This window comes from Arvicanthis niloticus, chromosome X (genome assembly GCF_011762505.2).
Source record: "Arvicanthis niloticus isolate mArvNil1 chromosome X, mArvNil1.pat.X, whole genome shotgun sequence".
Classification (NCBI taxonomy): domain Eukaryota; kingdom Metazoa; phylum Chordata; class Mammalia; order Rodentia; family Muridae; genus Arvicanthis; species Arvicanthis niloticus.
In genome coordinates this window covers 11,659,084-11,679,413 of record NC_047679.1, presented here as the reverse complement: position 1 = coordinate 11,679,413, position 20,330 = coordinate 11,659,084, and the positions used below count along the sequence as shown (strand labels likewise).

The following is a 20,330-nucleotide window of genomic DNA, read 5'->3' as shown; positions in this document are numbered from 1 at the left end:
CTCTTCTTACTACACCCTGACTTGATTTGGCTTGCTGCCTGAGACTAGAAAGTACAAGTGAGTTCGAAGCCAGCCTGGTCTACAGAGTGAGTTCCAGGACAACCAAGGCTAACAGAGAAACCCTGTCTCGAAAAACCAAAAAAAAAAAAAAAAAAAAAAAAAAAAAACAAGTGTACAATTTTAAGATTTACTACTTTTTAATTATGTGTAGGTATATGTGAGTGTGTGTGTGTGTGTGTGCTCGAGAGTGCATGTGGCTCAGCTCATATACATAAGCGCATCAGATCCCCTTGAGCTGTTTGATGTAGCTGCTTGGAACTCAACACAGGCCCTCCGAAAGAGCAGCAAGTATTCTTAACCACTGAGCCTCTAATGCACATTTTGAAAGTGAATAAACAAAACGAGCTGTACATCCACAAGCCACACCCAAAATGAACGGCATTGAATGATGGACATCTAAATCTCATAGATACCTTCCGAGCCACAGCCCTCCTTCCCACCAAGGAAATGCTTAGTGGCTTTATGATCATCCCCTCGCTTTCCTTACATTATCCATCATGGGATACTGCATTCGTTTTACTTGTCTATAAACGTTGCTTAAGTTGTTCAAATAACATGAAATCTTTTATTCAGCTCCTTGTGCTCAGCATCCCAGCTGTGAGATTCACCCAGATCATGCAGCTGTAGATCATCCCTTCCTGCTGCTCAATATTCCATTTACTGAATGTCACAATTCATTGGTAAACCTATTTGGGCCCTGGCTTACACGCTAGGATTAAGTCCTTTATTCGTTAGAGGTACTTTCATTGTCTTCTCCCAAAATGTTTAATCCCAGCACTTGAAAGTCAGAAGCAGGCAGATTTCTGAGTTTGAGGCCAGCCTGGTCTACAGAGTGAGTTCCAGGAACTACCAGTTCCACCGAACTACCCTCCCAGCCCAAGCAAAAAAAAAAAAAAAAAAAAAAAAAAAAAAAAAACAAAAACAAAAAAACAGGGAGGGGTGTGTTGAGAAAGGGTTTCTCTGTGTATCCCTGGCTGTCCTGGAACTCACTCTGTAGACCAAGCTGGCATCAAACTCAGAAATCCACCTGCCTCTGCCTCCCAAGTGCTGGGATTAAAGGCGCGTGCCACTATGTCTAGCCACACACATAAACACAACTTTTAAATAGAGATTTTTGTATTCTGAAATGTTTCTAACCATCCTAAACTCTTCCACAGATTATTCTGGTTTTTCTGCATACATGATGGTATAACCTACAAATCATAATTTTGTCCCTCGTTTCCAATGTTTTAATGTTTTCTTCATTATGAATTTTATTACGTTTATTTATGGGAACATGTGTTACATATGTATATGGAAGTCTCTCTTTCTAGCACATAGACCCCAGGGATTAAACTCCTGTCATTAAGATTCGTTAGCTTTAACCATTGAGCCATCTCACTGGTCCCTAAATGTTTTCTTTGTCAACTCTTAGCCTTGTCGCTGTTCCGGTGTCAAGTGCTAGTGAATATTTCAGTCTAAGTATGCACTTCATTGAAAATCATTCTAGATAATCTTTCTGCCAAGAACATTCATTTGACTGTTGTGCTAAGATTTGAAAACACAGAAATAGATGTTGAATTTTATCTAACTCTAAATATTGACACAATCGTAACTTTTTTAAAAACTTATATTGTGTATAGGTGTCTTGCCTGCATGCATGGCTGTGCACCATCTGCATACCTGGTAAAGGCCAAAAGACAGTGCTGGATTCCCTAGAACTGGAGTTACAGACAGTTGTAAGCCACCAGGTAAGTGCTTGAACCAAGGTCCTCTGGAAGAGCACCAAGTGCTCTTAACTGCTGAGCCATCTCTCTGGTCCCTGTAGTTTTACTCCTTTAATATGCTAATGAGATACTTGTACTGTTTCAAATATTAAAATACATGACATATTAGAGATCAGTCCAATTTGTTCTCTTTTTTTTCCCAAGTTTTTTGAGACAGTGTTTTGCTAGATAGTCAAGACTGGACTTGAAAACATTGTGGAGCAGAGGTTGGTTTCAAAGTTGCAGTCCTCCTGCTTCAACTTACAGAAAGGTAGAGGCATATATCACCATGCCTGGCTCAACTTGGTCATCTTAGACTTTTATTTTTTGAGGCAAGTTTACTATGTGTAGCCCTGGCTGTCCAGGAACTTGCCTGTACACCAGGCTGGCCGCAAGCTCACAGAGATCTCCCTGCCTCTGCCTCCTGAGTGCTGGAATTAAAGGCATGTGCCACCACTGCCTGGCTATCTTAGAATGAATATATATATTGGACTTAGCAATCATTTGATTTAGAATATTTTTGTCTCCATTCATGAGATGGTTTTGTTGGTATTCATTGTCAGCTCTTCGGGTTTTAAAGACATCAAGACTATATCAGCCCCTTTAAATGAATTGAGCATGCGCTCCTTTTCTACATCATGGAACTACTTTTGGAAAAGTGGAGTTATTTGTTCTTTGGGTTTTAAAATAGCAAAGCCATCTGGGCCCAGAGTTTCTTTGTAGGGAAACTTCTGTTTCTTCAATGGTTATAAAACTACTTAAAATTTTCTGTTCCTATCAGTGATGCATTTCATAAGTTATATATTGATAGTAATTTGTCTACTTTTTTTCAATTTTACAGAAGGAAACTTTTCAAATAATTATAAATTATCAAATCAAAGCCAGGCATATAGTCCTAGTTAGTACCTAAGAGGCTGAGGCAGAAAGATGAACAGATCAAGACCAGCCTGGGGCTGCATAGCAAGAGCCCATCTTTTTTTAACAAAAAAAAAAAAATCAATGGAAATCCATAGATATCTGAACACTAATATTTGAGAAAGTCAAAATACTTCCTTGAAGCCAGGCATGGTAATTAATGCTGTAAGCCCAAAACCCAGGAGGCTGATGCAGGAGGATCACAGAGAAGCTATATTTCCTTGCCAGGCATGGTGGTCCACACCTTTAACCTGTGAGTTCGAGGCCAGCCTGGTCTACAGAGTGAGCTCCAGGACAGCCAGGGCTATACAGAGAAACCCTGTCTCGAAAAATAATAATCCTTGAAAAACAGGTGTGTTGAACTTCTTCCTGACTGTTTTTTGCTTCCAAACAACAAGGCTATTCCTTCGGACTGGTCTTTTCCTCCCCTTCACAATCTGTTGGACTCTGTCTCACTTTTGGGAACTCAGGCCAGGTACCATATACTCAAGATTTCCAGAGTTCCCAGCTAGGCTAAGCACCTGTCCTGGGCTTTCCCAGCCCACAATACTTAACAGTGTTAGTGCACTGAGCACTCTACACAGAGATTTCTTTGTGCCTCTCACCCCCGCTGGACTGGGAGCTCTATACTCTGTGTCCACAGGGCAGAGACCAGATGGCCAGTCGGTCAGTATTCATGAAGCTAAACTGAAATTGCAGCCACCTGTCTCTGGATTTCCTCCACATGTTTCATACAATGGGCATTTACTGGGCAAATCTACTTGATGGGCACAGCTCTAGAATAACCAGTATGAAATAAGGTACAGTAGGAGAGTGTGGCATCCTGGGAACCAAGTGAAGAAATGGCTTGGAACAGAGATAACCAACTGTCAAATGCTGCCAGGAAGCCATGTAAGAAGACATGACATACAAGTTTAACTGTTTCGACAACAGCACCAGCATTTTTTAACATTGCTGGAAAAAAAGTACAGATTGGAGCCATTTCAGAAAGGCATGGGGTATTGGAGGAATGGGGGAAAATGGAAAAAGCTCTCAACGATAGTTCTTAGAAGTTTTGTGGTACCCGTAGGCATATGTGCTAGCACATACCCATAATCCTACTGTTAGGAGTTTGCAACGGAAGACCTGTGAGTTCCCAGTCTGTCTGAGACCCTGCTAGATGAATAAAAATAATCACCAAAACAATTACCACTTTTTTTTTAAAGTTTTGCTGTAAAGGGAAGTAAATAAATATATTGTGTTTTATTTTGCTATGCCAAGAGTTTTTATTTGCATGCAATAAATGTATCTAACCTTTGTTTTTAAAGCTTCTGGGTTTCCTGTTTGGAGTAGAAATGCAATGTCTGTGGACAACAAATCTGATACAAATTTTTCACAGTACATTAATTCTTTTCTGGGGCCTTCCCCATTTGGGGGCTTGAGGGGTCTCCCTGCTAGTGTCAAAAGCTGCTTTTTGCAGTCACCTCCAAACCTTGTGGCTAATTTCATGTCTCTGTATCTACAGGTGACCACAGCTACCCCTGCAGCCACATGAGTAACACCAATACTCTTCCTCTTGGCTCCCACCAAAACCACCCATATACACAGACACAGGCTCCCACAGACAAAATATGCACGACCAAAGGACCACATATATTAGGACCACAAGGCAAAGAGATACAGATCCTCAAGGACACATTGAGGAGGCAGCAATAGACATGGCCATGGCCATCTCCTCTCCCAGCACGGACCATGGCCATTCCCCAGAATGTGACCACCCTGTACACTCAGTCCCAAACAGGAGACCAGCACAGCAAGACACATTATTTCTCATAGAGCTCTATTGTGGCATATAATAATATGTACTCTATATAAATTAAATTAAAAATAAAGCTCCAGCAGGTTGCACAGGTTGGTTGTTAATAAATATATCTCTGGGTAATTGTGCCCCAAGACCAGCTCATGACCACTCTCCCTCATCCAGAGAATTATACAAAAATAAATACAGGCTTGGGGTTGGGCAGGTGGGTGGGTGGGTGGGGGGCATGCCTGGTTCCATTCTAAAATTTCTCACACCGTCCACCATTGTGTTCCACTCCACAAGTACTACTTCGGGAAGCCTGGTGCGGACTGGAGAGCTCAGAGACGGGAAGTCTTCTCTCCAGTCAAGCACTCTCAAAATCAAAGTCCCTCAGTACACAGGCCCTGGGTCTCATCTAACACTCTGGGGTGACAGAGGGACTGTAAATCTCCAGATCCCAGAGAGGAGGAAACCTGCTGTTGCTAACCCTACAGGCAGCCCCTACGAGAACCAGGCCAGAAAGAGGCACAGCACAAGCACCAGAAGGGACATACCACTGTTCAAAGCCACAGGGACCATAACTAGCCCAGCCAGGACACCCAAAGTTTGGGTCAAGGGCCCCTGAAGCTGAGGAGCCAACCCACAAGCACATTCTGCAGGGGCTACTGGCATGGGAGACCTGTTTGGGAACTCAAGATTCAGGCTTCGACCCTCTTCATTCTGGGAGTTCACCGGAGGCTTGGCTACACTAGACAGACAGACTTCAGTCCCCGTGGGACCACGGAAGGCAGGACTCTGCTCTTGCTGAACTGGGACAGGCAGCTCTTTCTCAGAAATAGGTATCAGGCTGCTTTCCCGCTCAGTAAGGACCTCCATCTGGCTTTCTGTCCCAGCCTCCCCAGGGGACTTGGTCACCCCAACTATTACCCTATTCATGTGCAAAGAGTTGGTGTCCTTGCCCATCCCTTTCTCTGGATTCTCAGTAAACTGACCCTGTGTTCCCAGAACCACTGGGCTGTCACATCTAGAGCGCTCAGCCCATGGAACCCACACATCTCCCATAGTAGCTATCACAGAGCGGGCTCCAGAGAGGATTTCTGGAGGTGATTCCTTAGGGCTGTCCCCTTCAGGGCTAGAAGGAGTGATGGAGAGTCCCTCTTCACCCTCCCCCTCATCATCCGGGTCTTCAGTGTCCTTGATGAGCTCCACGCCACACCCTAGGCGCGCATAGTGCAGCGTGATCTCCTCCGCCAGGGCACTGTTCAGGGCCCTCTCGGGGCCAGGCCACTTCAAGATCAGGTCACGGTCTGTGAGTATGCCCAGGGGATGACTGGGGGAAGTGCTGCCATCTGTAAAGCCTTCCCCAGCACTCCCTGCTGCCACAGCTCGCAAGCGGCTCAGGTGTGACAGGTAGAGCTGCTCCAATTCCTGGTCGATGGTGTCTTCACCAAGCAACTCATCCAAGCCGCTCACGATCTCCAGACCCCTGGCGGGCTCATCTGCCATGGCCCCTACCATGGGGGCCTTTCGACCCCCTCCACTTTCCCACGAAGCCTCCATCTGCTGCTGAGTGGGTTCCAGGAAGGAGCCAGCAGCTCTATCACTTGCATCTGGCCCTGAGGCCTGGTCCCTTGGGGGGCCACCCAGGCCACGAGTTGATGGGAGAATCCTGAGGGCTGGTGCCTGGAGGACCTCTGTAAAAGCCACAGGTGGGTTGCTTCTGGGGATATCGCCTTCTTCTTGAGGGTGGCTGGTCAACGTAACTTCGGACACCTGCTTCCATTATGTGGATGGGAGACAGAGAGAATGGAATAAAGCAGAAGGAGGGGTAGACAAGAAGACATAGTAAGAACTGGTACAGCCCACGGCCATTCCCTAGAGTTTTCTCAGCAAAAATATGTTCAAGAACCCCATGTAATTCTCTCACCACCAAAGACTTGGTCTTGTATATGCAAAGAGCAAAGCTCAAGCAAGTCCTGAGTGATTTCTTTTTGCAGGTGATTCACTGGGCATCAGCACTCAGTGGATGACTGTCAGTAAAAAATGAATTCTCTTTTTAAAATATTGAGTTCTGGGCTGGCAGGATGGTTCAGAGGATAACAGGCACTTGCTGCCAAACCTGATGATCTGAGTTTCATCCTCAGGACCCATACACGTGTTGGAAAGGAAAAAGCCAATTCCTACAAGCTATAGTTTGACCTACACACACACACACACACACACACACACACACACACACACACACACGCATGTACACACACATGCGCACATGCACACACAGACACACATAGCACACACGCACACCACACACATACACACATGCACGCGCACACAAATAAACATAATAAAATGGTAATTTTACTTCTTAACTGCCTTTTAAAACAGTGCTCAATCTCATAGCAACACTCACATTGAGCCCCTATCTTAGTCTCTAGACATGATTCTCCACTGAAAGGAACCAAGGTTTCTTAATGAAATAGCTTTCTCCAGTTTTAGAGCAGGCAAAGTACAAGGCCATGATATACTGTCATAGCAAGATATGAGAACAGGCTCACAGAGTAATGGGGAGTGTTAGTAAGTAAAAGGAGACAATAAGAGGGAAAAAAAAACTCCACCTGGCTACAGAGAGATAGTTCTATGCAAGCATCAAAATAAACAAATACAGTGGATTCAAAGTCAACTATTATGTTTGGATTCTGAGTGACACACTGAACCCAAAGCCCTTCTGATGACCTGTAGAGAAGACAGCATTTTAATGCAAATGGACAAATCAGAAGGGAGTTAAATATTTACACCACTTTTCTGTACAAACTAGATTCTCATTCTCTCTCTCTCTCTCTCTCTCTCTCTCTCTCTCTCTCTCTCTCTCTCTCCCTCCCTCCCTCCCTCCCTCCCTCCCTCTCTCTCTCTCTCTCTCTGTCCAGCCTAGAATTTAATCTAGAATTTAATAGAACTTAATGGAATTAGTTCTGTTTAAGTCAATTTTATAATGATAGACGGAACATTTAATAAATATATTTAGCAAACTTAATGGTTTAGTAAATTTAATTTAGTAAAACACTAAAGTAAATAAGATTAATGAATGAATGGAAGTAGAGGAAGCAGCAGGGGGACGGCTCAGTTAGAAAGGCCCTTGTGACCAAGCCTCACGGCTTGGGTGTGACGCCCAGCACCTACACAACAGAAGGAGAGAACTAACTCCCACAAGCTGTCCTTTGACCTCAACACACACATGCACACGCACCCGCGCGCACACACCATGATGTGTACCTATACCAGATACACAGACAATCAATAAATATAATTTAAACTATTTTAATAGAGTAAGAAATGTATTTCAACCTGAAGCCAATCAGCCAAACTCAGACTTTATCGAACTGTAGACAAACAGGGTTTAGTAAACCAACTGCAATGAAGAAACTGAAAGACTATTAAAAAGTAAAAAGACATATTGATGAGATACAATGGATCAGTCTACCGAGTGGCGCACGCCTTTAATCCCAGCACTTGGGAGGCAGAGGCAGGTCACATCTCTGAGTTCGAGGCCAGCCTGGTCTACAGAGTGAGTTCCAGGACAGCCAGGGCTGCACAGAGAAACCCTGTCTCAAAAAAAACCAAAGGACGAAAAAATAAAAAAAGAAAAGAAAAAAGGAAGGAAGGGAGGGAGGAAGGAAGGGAAAGGAAAAAGAAATACAACGAATCACCTTGTCTGGGTCCTGGGAATAGTTATAAAAAATTGTATCACTAATCTAATCATTTGATGATATGAAGGAATACTGTTAATTTTTGGAGCTATGATTATGATAAATCATTGGTGGTTTTGTTTTGTTTTCTTCTAGGATTATTTTTCTAAGAAACAAACTATAACATTCATCACTTAAACAGTGTCCAGCTCTCTTTTTTCCACAATAATTCCATAGGAAATGGGAAGGGAACGGGGTACACTGTAAGTAGGAATTGACACAGGCCAATATGTATTGAAGCTGGCTAATGTGGGTTCATTATTCTAGTCTCTCTTATATATATATATGTTTACTTTAAAATGTTTATAGACAGAATAACATTAAAGCACAGCCATTTTAAATGTCTCCTCCTCCCCTGCTGACAGCATCATGGTTCACCAGCTTTCTCCTCCCTGGTGCCCCTGTCCCACCCTCCTCCAACAGTGTCCCACAGCAAGCACATTCCTCTTCTGCTCATGCCCTTCTGTCCCTTGACTCCTCACTAAGAGTGACAATGCCTAGGTCCTCACCTTCAGTCCCATGGCCCCACCCCATCTGTCCCCTGCCACTTTCCTGACCTCGGCTCCCAACCCCCCTCTCTACTTCCTGCCTCACTTCACTTGCTCCTGCTCCTGTCACAGGAGTCTTGTTTCTAACAGACGGTAGCTGAGGCCCTGCCTTAGGGACTTGCCACTTGCCTGGAATGCTCTTCTCTCAAGCCTTACTTCTCAGGCCCCTCCCTCCATTCTTCTCTCTCTCTCCTTTCTTCCCTTCCTCTCTCCCTCCTTCCCTCCATTTTACCTAAGCATTCATCTTCAGCTCAAATACCTCACATTTAAACCATTATTACAATATGTCTCTACCCTATCATGTAATCCCCATACAGATGTCATTTGGGTTGAGTTTCCAGTGTCCATCACACATGACAAGCCTTGCCTAAATGTTTACTAATTAACTGTTAAACCCAAGTGAATAATTTCATCCTTCCCTTACCCCCATCAAATTCTGGTTTTTGTGATATCACTCCCCACCTCCACCCCCACTTCTAGGATAGGCAAAAGTAGGTCCAATTGTGGTCTTGCTGTGAGCTCCTATCTGGCTGCTCACGCCAAGGTTACAAGGGCCTGCTCACCTGAAGTGTCATCTGGGGCCATGGACGGAGAGGGGTAGGGGCCAACAGGGGACCCAGTGACTCTCGAACATCAGGATGTTCTGCGAGAGAGAAGAGAAAGGCAATGTTGAAGCAAGACAGGTATAGAAGCACCCTAATTCTGCTTCTCTCTGACATTAACTGGAAGTTCACATGGGAAGCTTTTTGTGACAGTCTAAGGAAGAGGTGACCTTTTTCTTTTTTAGATAGAAACAAGGAAGAAAGAAGTGGTAAAAGGCCAGGAGAAAGGTTAGGAGACATAGCCCAGTAGCAGAGCATTTGCCTAGCACACATTGAGCCCCGGCACTATGAAAAACAAAGTATCAAAAAGGCTAGAACTCTCCAAGCTAGCCCGATGCTTACCTGCTAGGGTATTATCATCTGCGCTCCGCATCTTCGGCTCTTCCTCAAGTGGCCTGTGAGGCAGACAAGACAGCACATAAATATGACATCCTGAGAGGTCAGTTCCACCACCCACAGAGATACCTTCGGGGCCTCTGTGATGACCCATCTTCACCTGACAGCTGCTATTTCCTCTTTCCCTGCTTTTCAGTCCTTGGGTCATAAGAGCCCTACGCAATCATGGTAGAGATTTTACAAAACACAGAAAAACGTAAGGATTCAGGAAAGAAAACAATCACAGATGAGCCAGAGGCAACAACAGTTACTTCTGGAAAATTTCATTCCAGACATTCCCTGAAACCATTTAGATTCTGCAAACATACTTTCACAGCTGGCTTTGTCCATTAAACAGTAAGAAACATCATTATAGACTTTTGCAAACATTGAGATAACGGCTGCTTTGTGCTTCTATCAAATGGCCATTCTCGTCCTACTGAGTAGCTAGCTTCTTTCCTTTATTTTATAGTTACAAACCAAATATCAACAGGCACTTTTGGATCACTTATTTAGGCTTTGTTCCTGGTTATCACAGAAGCCTTTTTTTTTTTTTTTTTTTTTTTTGAGAAGGGTGGACAGAAAAGACTGAGAGACACAGGAAGCAGCAGAGGGAGGAGAGAAGGCAAATGGAGATCCAGAAGGGAGTCAGAACGGCCTGTGTCTTCTACTCCACACTTCCTTGGTCCCTATACCAGCTTGCCAGAATCCATCACCTCCTTGCAGGCAACATAGAGCATATAGGGAAGTCAAGAGGAATAACGATCGAAAGCCAGCTATCTGGCCTGGAACAGTGCAGTAACTAAATCAATGGGAGAAATCTATTGGTCCAACTGTTCCTCTGCCAGCCAAGTTAGATCCCTGAATGATAAAAGCCAAGTACTTCGGCCAGATCCTACCAGGAGCCAGACTTTATCATGTGATCACTTTTTTTTATTCTTACTAGTAAGTATCAATTGTTCACAAATGAGGCAGAGGGAGAAAGCAATGATTACAGGTTCAGAGACCTGAGGGAAACTGAAACAATCACAATTTTTTCTTCCTAAGAGGTGACAGGACACTGTTGACACTTCTTTTAAAAAAAAAAAAAAGTTGTAACTTTGAGAAAAGACCTAATCAGAATCACCATCATAGAAACAGAATGCTGCTAGCAGGCCTGTGCACAGTACTGTGGTGTTAACCAATGGTCTATACGTCTCACATGTACTGATTTAATCCTCGTGGTGACTGCAAGGGAGGTATTTCTAAATCCTTTGAATCGGGGCCAGTTCCACTATTGCCATCTTATGGATGATGAAGCAGAGGCTAAGGAAATGACTCAAGATTATGCAGACAGGATCAAAACCCAGATTTTTAACCAACAAGCTGATGCTGTTTAGATAAGAGTCTATGTGACTGTACCCAACTCAATCTCCAGCCCTATCTAGAAAGAGAGGGAAGAACCAATAACAGACACATATGTATGTCCCCTCCCTGTCTTTCAGGAAGGCTTTTCACCTGCTCTCTACTCTCGTATTTGCTATGTGTACAGTTCCACGGTACATGTGGCTAGACCACTACCAAAGTAGCTACAAGAACCTTTGATCAGCACTTTGGAGGAAGAAACTTAAACTGTATATAAGGACCTAGAGTCTGGAATCTTTGGAAGGCACTCTGTCTTCCTCTGTAGTCTAGGGCTCACAAATCCCACCAGAGGTCTTTCAGTCTGAATATTACAGAGCCTGGGGCAGGTGACTCTAGGAGCCAAGCCAGCATCTTCGAACAACACAGATAAGAAAAGAAGATTCAGGAAAAATTACCTTAAATCTAACCCGGTCTCTTCAGTGGGTCTAAAATCCAGACCTTTGAAACTACAGCTCGTTATGACTTTCACCTAGCAGAGATAACATCCTTTGTTTTGGTTATTTTTTTTAATTGTCTTATTAAAACTGGGCAGTGGTGACACACACCTTTAATCCCAGCACATGAAAGGCAGAGGCAGTCAGATCTCTGTGAAGTCAGGGCCAGCCTGATCTACAGAAAGAGTTCCAGGGACAGCCAAGGTTACACAGTGAAACCCTGTCTTGAAAATCAAGACAAAAAAAAAAAAAAAAAAAAAAAAAACCTACTTTATTAGGATCTTCTAAAATAAAACTAAAAGAATAAAAAAAAAAAATCTTTAGTTTTCAAGAACACTCCCAACTGGACAGAAGGCTAGCTCTTCCTCCTGGAGACAGGCCTATCCAAGCTTGTCTGTAATCTGGCTCAACCCTGACATGTACGACAACCAAGCTTCTGGTAAGTCATAGATGCTAGTGAAGAGAACTAAGGCAGCAGCCCCAAGCAGGAAAGGAGACTTCTAATCAGATGCAGAGAAATACATTCCAAAACTGGGCTTCAGTTGCCACACCCCTCCCACAGCTGAAGCCATCCAAAGAGCAGCCCAACTCAAGATCCACAAAGTCAGCAGAAGCACACAGCGTGTCTTCCCAAGCTCTAAGAGTTGGAAAGAAAAGCGGGGGGTGGGGTGGGGGTGGTGGGGGGGGAGCAGGGGAGACTGTTGCTCATCTCCTCCATCGTGGGCCTTTTTGTTACTACATCAAAGTCATTTAAAAACATTACATGTATCCTTCAAAACAGCAACCTTTCCATCTTCCAAATGTAGAAAGTAAGATATAAGGAGATGTCTCTATCCCCACTAACTACACTGCATACTGATAACATCCCAAAATGTCCCCACTTTGAGACAGTGCTTCAAACAGTAGGCAGAGGGGTGTGTGTGTGTCTGAGAGAGAGAGAGAGACAGAGAGACAGAGAGTGACAGAGAGACAGAGACACAGAAAGAGAAACAGAGAGAAAAAAAACCTTTGAACTGTCTTTTACAGTAAAGTTTTGGAAGGCGCTGCAACTGCAATCAAAATAAGGAAAGAGAGTCTAAGTGTACAGACTCACCGATCAGTAACAGTTCTTAGAAAAATGGAAGGAAATTAAGAACAAAACTGTACATACGGTGTGCCTGTTAATTTTCAAGAACAAAACCTGCTCTTTTGGCACCTGTCCCACAAACGCCATGCGGCATCTCTCAGGGCCAATGAACACACAGTGGGCCAGGACACACAGTGCTGGGAATGTGTTGGCATGCCTTGAGTACTTGTGAATGAGTCCAGCCCATCTTACCTAGAAGGGACCACTCTACTGGGTGTAAAAATTCTTCCTGTCATAAAGAAACTCAACAGCTACTTGACTTCAGACAGTACCTGGAGACCAGGGGATAAGACTTCAGAAAGGGGTGGTAACAACCCCAGCCCAGGCCAGCCAAGATAGAACAGAAAGATGAGTTAGCAGGGCTCAAGAATGAATAAACAAACAAGGGCTAATAAGTGCCTAAGAGAAATGCAAAGTAGAGTCAGTAATACCACCGCCACCATCATCATCTCGGTCCTACGTGAGCACTCCCAGCATGCCAAGTTTCAAAGAAATGTGCTTGCCCAAAGTGGGTCATGTGCTGAACCCCAAAGGGAAACACGCACAGTCCAGCTCCCATGGAGACAATCTGATGATGCTGTCTGGAGAAGGGGGAGGAGAGGGGCGTGGCTTCCAAAAGTTGCTTCAAGATACGTGGAATTCTGGTCACCTTAAGTCATGTGCTTTGGAGGGGGGAGGAGGCTGTGAAATCAAGGTATACAGGGCTCTGTCCTGCCTTCTCCCAGTGTCAGCCTCAACTCTAGGACTTGTGCACTGTGGGGCAGCTTCCCATGCCTCAAGCTTCATCTCACTGACAATCCTATGGCCACAGCCAGGGTGAGAAAACCATTTTACCTCATAAGCCAGCACATTCACATGAGTAAATACAGACACAGACACAAAGAGAACTGAAACACTTGCACTTCAAAGTAATACTTACCTCTACTGCATGTCAAAATGTGCTGTGCTAGTTCCTATACCATTTTTCAATGTTTGTTGGAAGCTATCAAACTGATTTTGCATCTCAATAAATGGCCAGAAAATGCAATGTTGAATAGTCTCAGCTCTCCCACATACCAGCTGTGTGACCTGGGACAAATTACCTCACATCCTGGGCCCTGGTCTCATTTATAAGGAAGAAATGATAGTAATACTTCAGTGAGTTTTAAATGGACTGAGGAAACATGCAAAGCACAAAGAAAGTGCTTAAAATGAATTCTTTCAGAATGACACTGGGGCTCTGAAAAAGGAAGCAATTTGTCCAGCCATTCCCAGAGGTAGGACCCATCTGACAGCCTAGTGCCGCAGTTCTGAACTGGAGCACTAACAGAACTACAGAGGCTCAGATCCCTGCTCTGCCACTTAGGTGTGCAGCCTCCAGCCCACAACCTTAACCATGATGGCCCAGCAGTTCTCTGTAGAACAAAGGGACACTTTCTCATGAAATCTTCTCTCCAGACCACTTAGATGATCCCCAACCCACCCCGGTTCAACTCTATTGTTCTTGTTTCTATAAGGTCGCCAACTTAGCTACCCATTCAGTTACAGGTATACCTAAAACCTGTGCATCAGGGATAGTGACAGGAGACACACTGGTGAGCAAACCCAACAATGAAATTTAGAATTTGATGTGGAGACATTTGAAAAAATACTCAAACTCATTATTTCAACAAATATTTATTGAGCACCTACTAAGTGCCATGCACTAAGGCAGGCCTTTGAAAATACAGTGGTCACCAATGCAGAACATGTCCCTACCCCTCACGGAGCTTACAGTCTAACATTGCAGTCACCCAATAATCCCCTAATAAAGGTCTTACTACAGACAGAAGCCAGTGCCTTCAAAAAAGGAAGGAACATGCTAGAACACTAGGCCCTGGCACAGACTAGAATCTGCAAGGGCTTAAGGATGCTTAGAAAACAAGTGTGGGGCATGCATGGCTATGGAATCTGAGGGTGGTTGGGAACACTGTGTGGGAGACAGTCAAGTTTGAGAAAACTAAGGACTCAGTCAAGCAGAGACACTGAGTTTAGTAATTGAGGCTGAAAGAACAAGGAGAACGGGCCAGAGATTTTGAAGAATGCAAGTAGAGTGTGGTCCTAAAGCGAGAGGGGACCTAAATAGGAGCAGTTAGCCATTTCAAGAAGAAAGCCTCGAATGTCTCAGTTTGGCCAAAGCCAGAGACTAATAAAACTGCATACAAAGCAAATGCTGTTGACTCTTCAGGTGAGGGGACTAACCAGAAGCAAAGGGCAAGGTGGCTCAGCAATTAAAGACAGAAGCCCTGGCCTGAGGCTAGGTCAACAGAAAGGATCAGGTGAGAGGAACAGGGAAAAAGCCTGACAAATGGGGCTTAGAGTCTCTGACTCTGGAGCAAATGGCAGGAAATGAAGCTCTAGAGCAAAGAACAGGGACTGGCCTCAAGTGGGAACAAAGGACCCCACACACACACCTACAATGTGAGGGGTGCTGATGGTCAGATGTGGGGGCTCTAAAGGGTAAGCATTCCTTTCTTATGATTTCTATTGTTTGAAGAAGCAAAAGGCAAAGTCTAAAGGTAAAGAACACTTAAAAGGATCCCATGAAAGAGGAGCCAAGGGTGGATCAAAGGACACACAGGACAATGGGGCAGGATGGAAGATGGCCCTTAACTTGGGGTAAGGCTCACATGCTAGCCTATGTGGCATTTTCCAACATTTCTTGATTTATGCCAACATCTATGTGGCATTTCTTGATGTGCTAATCAGTGCTATGAATAAAACTGGGGACTTAAAGAGACTAGGCCGTACAAACTTCCCCGAGGATACCCTCTTAGAACCGAGGAGTCTCCAAGAGGAGAATCTGAAGAGTACAGGAAACACAATTCTTGGTGAAGCAAACAGTATGAGCAACAACCCCAAAGCAGGAGTAACAGAAGAGATGTGGCAACAAGAGCTCGGGAGCAGAAACCAACATAAAGCCAGACTAGATGAGCCAGACTAGATGCATAAAGCCAGACTAGACGCTAGCAGAAGCCAAAGCAGGCACCAGTGAGGGTGTTTAAGGGCCAGCCAGATTTCTGTTGATCTTTATTTTTAAGAGGAATAGGATACCTTCTCACAGTATAAAGCCAAGACACACCAGGACTCCTTCCCATATCAGTCCAAGCACCGAGGACACAAAGCCTCTGCACTCACCCAGAAGAGGGGGATTTAAAGTAATCTAACTCACAGAAACCACTGTTGAGAACAAATGAGACTATACAAAAATAATCAGCAAAGTGCCCAGCGAGGAAAAGGGACTCTTCCACGTGTCACTTGGTAAGGTCTCACTCACATAAGCCTTGCCACCTGGCTCTACCACAAGCCCTTGGAGTCTTAGAACCAGTCTGTATCTTCTCCTCTGCTTATTCCTAGCACTGTGCTCAGCACAAAACAGGCCCTACCAAAAATGCTGCTGATGGATTATCTCTAAACCTATTGGGTACTAAAAACCTGGTCCTGCAACCCAGGAAAAGCAGCCATTTGAGCCTCTGGACTACATCCTCATGACTGCCAATCATCCCTTCTGACCCCACCTGACAAGCGCCAGCTGCACAGTGGGCCTGCGGCCACCATTTCTGAAGCCCTCTATAGCAGGCCTCCCACAGATAAGAAAAGGGTATCCCCTGAGGTCCACCGCCATTTCCCCAGAGGGCTAGATCACAGGGGGTAGCTGTTCTTCAACAGCACTTCAAATCAGCAGCAGCACATGGGCCTTAAAACAATAATAAGTTGAAATGTATTTGCTAGGAAAGCCACCGACCTACAAAGCAAACCTTCTCGCTGATCTAGCAGTGCACACCAGCCTCCCCTTTGCAAGAGCTGAGATCAAAAGATAAAGAAGCTATCAAAAAGCCATCTGCCCACTTAAAATAACATCTCAAGTCACGTTGGGAACCACAAACATGGGGCCAGCTACCAAAACAATTGTCTAAATGAACTACTTCAATTTCTCCTTAAAACCACCCATGTATTTTAAAAGAAAAACACCCTCTCCACCCACCTTGGCACGGCAAGGTTTTGATTTGTCTGTTCCCTTCCTTTCGCATTCTTGAAAATGACCAAACTTCAGTACCCAACTGTCCTATCTTACAGAAAGGGCTCCCACAGCTGCTGATGGGATGAGAAGTGATTGAAATGCAGGCGATTCTGGGGGCACTGGAACTGGGTGTTGGCTACACCAGTGCATACATATGTGTCAATCTTCTGAGCCATGCACTCGGGGTCAGTACAGTCCGCTTCTGTATATCTCAATAAAACATGAAGCACACATAACAGGTACAAGGGGAAAAGCGAAGAGCTAAGAGCACCAACAGTGAAATTCGGAATTTGTTTTTAAACTAGTGTCGCTAACATTTCCTCCCTGGCCTAGCTATTTACTAGCTGAGTGACTCTGAGCAATCGGGAGCACCTCTCCAAGCTCCCCAATTCCCATTAACTAGGACTCAATATAGCGCCTACAATCAACAGCACATGCAGCTGGCCTCAGGAGGAGACCGTCCCTACCAGAGATCAGGAAATGCTGACCACCAGACCTTTTACAGCTACAATTATGCCTCAGTTACTTTGCCTACGGGTGCTACATCCAATTCAACCACACAATGGGAAAGCCATTCCTCTCTGACAACTGAGAAAACTGTGACAAGACCACACAACAAAGCTGAGCTTGGGAAAGGACTACATGGACTGCATGTGAGCATCTAAGCATTAATGCTAACATCACTTTGGCACCACTTTGAACTAGGCTCAACCTGAGTGCTTCTACTCATCCTGTGCGGAACATGCCATAATTACCTGTTTTACAGATGAGGGTAGTTATTTATGGCACAACACAGTTAAGAACTGGATATGGTCACACTAGAAAGTGGCAGGCTTAGGGTCTGAATCCAGGTAACCTAATGGCAGGAATCCAAGTTCTTACTGCTTCAAGGTCCATCCACTAAGAGCTAAACCTTTCCGAACCACTCACAGCCTAAGCCCTTACCACAACCAGCAAGTCCCACAGCACCCTGCTTCATCATGCAGCTTCCAAGGGCCAAAAGAGCAACCTCCCATTCCCATTTCTCCTAGGAGCAGAAAAATGTATGCATTGCATAGGGAATCTCACTGATCCTGAGCACCGGGCCTGGCTGTTGCCCTTGACAAACTTAGAGCCCTGGTAAAGACCTAGAAAAGCATTATATCAGTCAGTTTATAAGAGGTGTGCAAGAGAGAGAAAGAGAGAGAGAGAGAGAGGTGAGCTTCGAGTTCAATTCTCATCAGTTCCCGCCTCTGCCAAGGCTAAGATTTTAATATAGCCTCACTCCCTAAACTCCACAGGAGGCCTCAGACTACCAGAGAACAGTAAAAAAAAGTGTACAGACTTCAAAGCCAGAAATGGTTGAAACTAAAAAGCCAAGTACCACCACTTCCTCAACCAGTGTCTCTACTCTGTAACTCTGGCTTCCTGCTGTCGCAGATAGGAATCAGATTCGACTCCCCACACCGGGAGAGCCTTAGTCCACACCATCGCAGCGCATGTTCTCTCCACTCCAGCACACTGGCTGACATTCATACGAAACTCATAGCCACCTCAGGACCTCTGAATCTGCTGTTCCCACTACCTCCTTCCATGTATGTACACCACTGCTCCGTACCACTCTGGACTCAAGTTTAAATGCCACCTCCTCAGAAAGAGTCCTACCTGGTCCAAATTCTACCAACTCGCTCGTCCATAACTCTTCGTTATCACCGTCTGGGACTCTTCACAAGAGCTCACCCTCAACACGTCTGCAGCAGCCACTCCCTCCAGAGCCTTACAGTATTTTCCTCTCAGCACTAACCTTAGCCCTATTTATCTTATCTGCTTGTTTGCTTTTGCATTCTGTTTCCCAGAGGAGCCTTGCGGGATGGTTGGGGACAGGGAAGGTGTCTTGTTCAGGGCCTTATAGTGGGACTCAATAAACGGATGATAACCCAGTATTTAAAACAGTGCCTAGCACGTTTGGACTCCACTACTCTTTGACCAAATGCACCCTCCTGCCTGTCCTGGAGAGCAGGCCTGGGGGAGGGGGGGGGACTTCTGGGATGGGAGGCTTGTCCTCCATTCTACATCGAGCCCTGTGTTGGTGGAGGTGGCGCTGGCAGACATTACCTGCGCCTCACCGGCTTCATGCAGCTCTTCAGCTGCCTGGCCTCAGCCTCCACAGGACCCTGGCACTCAGGCTGTGGCTCCAGCTGCTGCAGCTGCTGCTGCTGGGGCAGCCCTTCGGCATCAGTGGGTGTGGGAGCGGGTGCGATCCGGAGCAGGACAGTGTAGTTGCGGCCATGGTTGTTGGCCCAGAAAGTGCCCTCGGGGGTCTCATAGCGCACCACGAAGTCGAGGCGCGCCCCATCGCCCGCGCCCTCAGCAAAGGGCAGCTGGAAGGCAAAGCGGTCAGTGCGGCCACCGTCGTCGGGTGAGGAGGCAGACATCTGGCCAGGGCCCAGACCTAGACCCGGATCCAGGAGGGGATCTCCTGCTCCTGTTCCTCCCACTCCTGCCCCAGGCGGGCTGCGTGGGACATAGCGGGCTGGGTGGTCGCAGAAGGTAGCCCAGCCGTCGTGTGAGGCCCGCACGTGCACCGCCTTCTCGAAGGAGCGGTTCAGCACGCGCACCAACCCGCGCACCACTGGCGGGCGCCCCCCAGGCACCCACACCCCGGAACCCCCGGGAACCGCTCCAGGAGGCGGCAGCAACGCCTCCAACTCCACCATCACGCGCCCCAACCGCTCCAGACGGCCCGGCGCGGGCGGCAACGAAAATGTGGGCACCAGGTAAAACCCCCCGCCAGCGGGAACGGGGCACAGCGGAGAGGGATCGGGAAAAGCCTCCTCTTCCTCCTCCCCTTCATCCCCATCCTCGCCATCGTCGTCCTCATCAGCCCCGCCACCGCCGCCATCTTGCCCGGTCGCCGCCGCCATCTTGCCCGCCCCGGGCCCGCCCCACGGCCGGTAGCGGCGTAGCTGCGCCAGAGGCAGCCCCAGGGCCTCGTCAGCGAACAGCACCCTCCGCGGGGCCACCGCTGCCTCAGCCGAGGCGCGGGGCTCTCCCGCAACCGGCGACGGGGGCGCGGGATGCCGCAGCGGTGGCTCCACAGGGGCCGTGCGCGCCATATCGGCGGCGGCGGCGGCGGCGGCACCGACGGCACCGGCGGTGGGACCGGCGGGGGCAGGGCCTGAAAAGGCGGGCAGCCAATGAGAACGCTAGAACGGGGGGGTGGGGGCTCCAGTGGAGCGTAGGCGGCAAGATAAAGACAGGTACGGCAACCAGCCAATGGACAGCCACGCGGGAGTGACGTAGCGGTGACTGACAAGCAGGAGAAGCTAGCAACCAATGAGGACGCCCGAGTGTGGGCGGTATGGGAGGCGGGAAGATAACGGAATCAATGGAGAGGCCTGAGTGGGGTTAATGCGGGACCGAAGATGTAGCTAGCAGAAGTATGACAGTTAGTGGGAAAGTCTGAGCACGAGCGGCATGGTGGACAGCGGGAAGATGAAATGGCTACAGGCGACGGGGGCAGTGGGGAGCGAACCCAGAGGTCCAAAAACTGGGAGATCCGCAGGTTGCGTAGGCGGTG

The 20,330-nt window shown here is 46.6% G+C and overlaps 1 protein-coding gene across 2 annotated transcripts; it reads right to left on the bottom strand.

The window, feature by feature from the left end:
* Nucleotides 1-4,331: 4,331 nt before the first annotated feature.
* Nucleotides 4,332-19,919, bottom strand: Ppp1r3f (protein phosphatase 1 regulatory subunit 3F). Of its 2 annotated transcripts, none has more exons than XM_076918866.1 (4): nt 18,866-19,919; nt 9,736-9,788; nt 9,355-9,434; nt 4,332-6,276 (listed from the first exon to the last, which is right to left on the bottom strand). In XM_076918866.1, exons 1-4 carry the CDS (start codon nt 19,864-19,866, stop codon nt 5,002-5,004), a joined length of 2,409 nt encoding a protein of 802 aa, XP_076774981.1. In that variant the 5' UTR covers nt 19,867-19,919; the 3' UTR covers nt 4,332-5,001. The 2 variants fall into 2 exon arrangements, with proteins under 2 accessions (XP_076774981.1, XP_034341762.1); XM_034485871.2 differs by having other exon boundaries at nt 4,332-6,273; nt 18,866-19,918.
* Nucleotides 19,920-20,330: the final 411 nt, after the last annotated feature.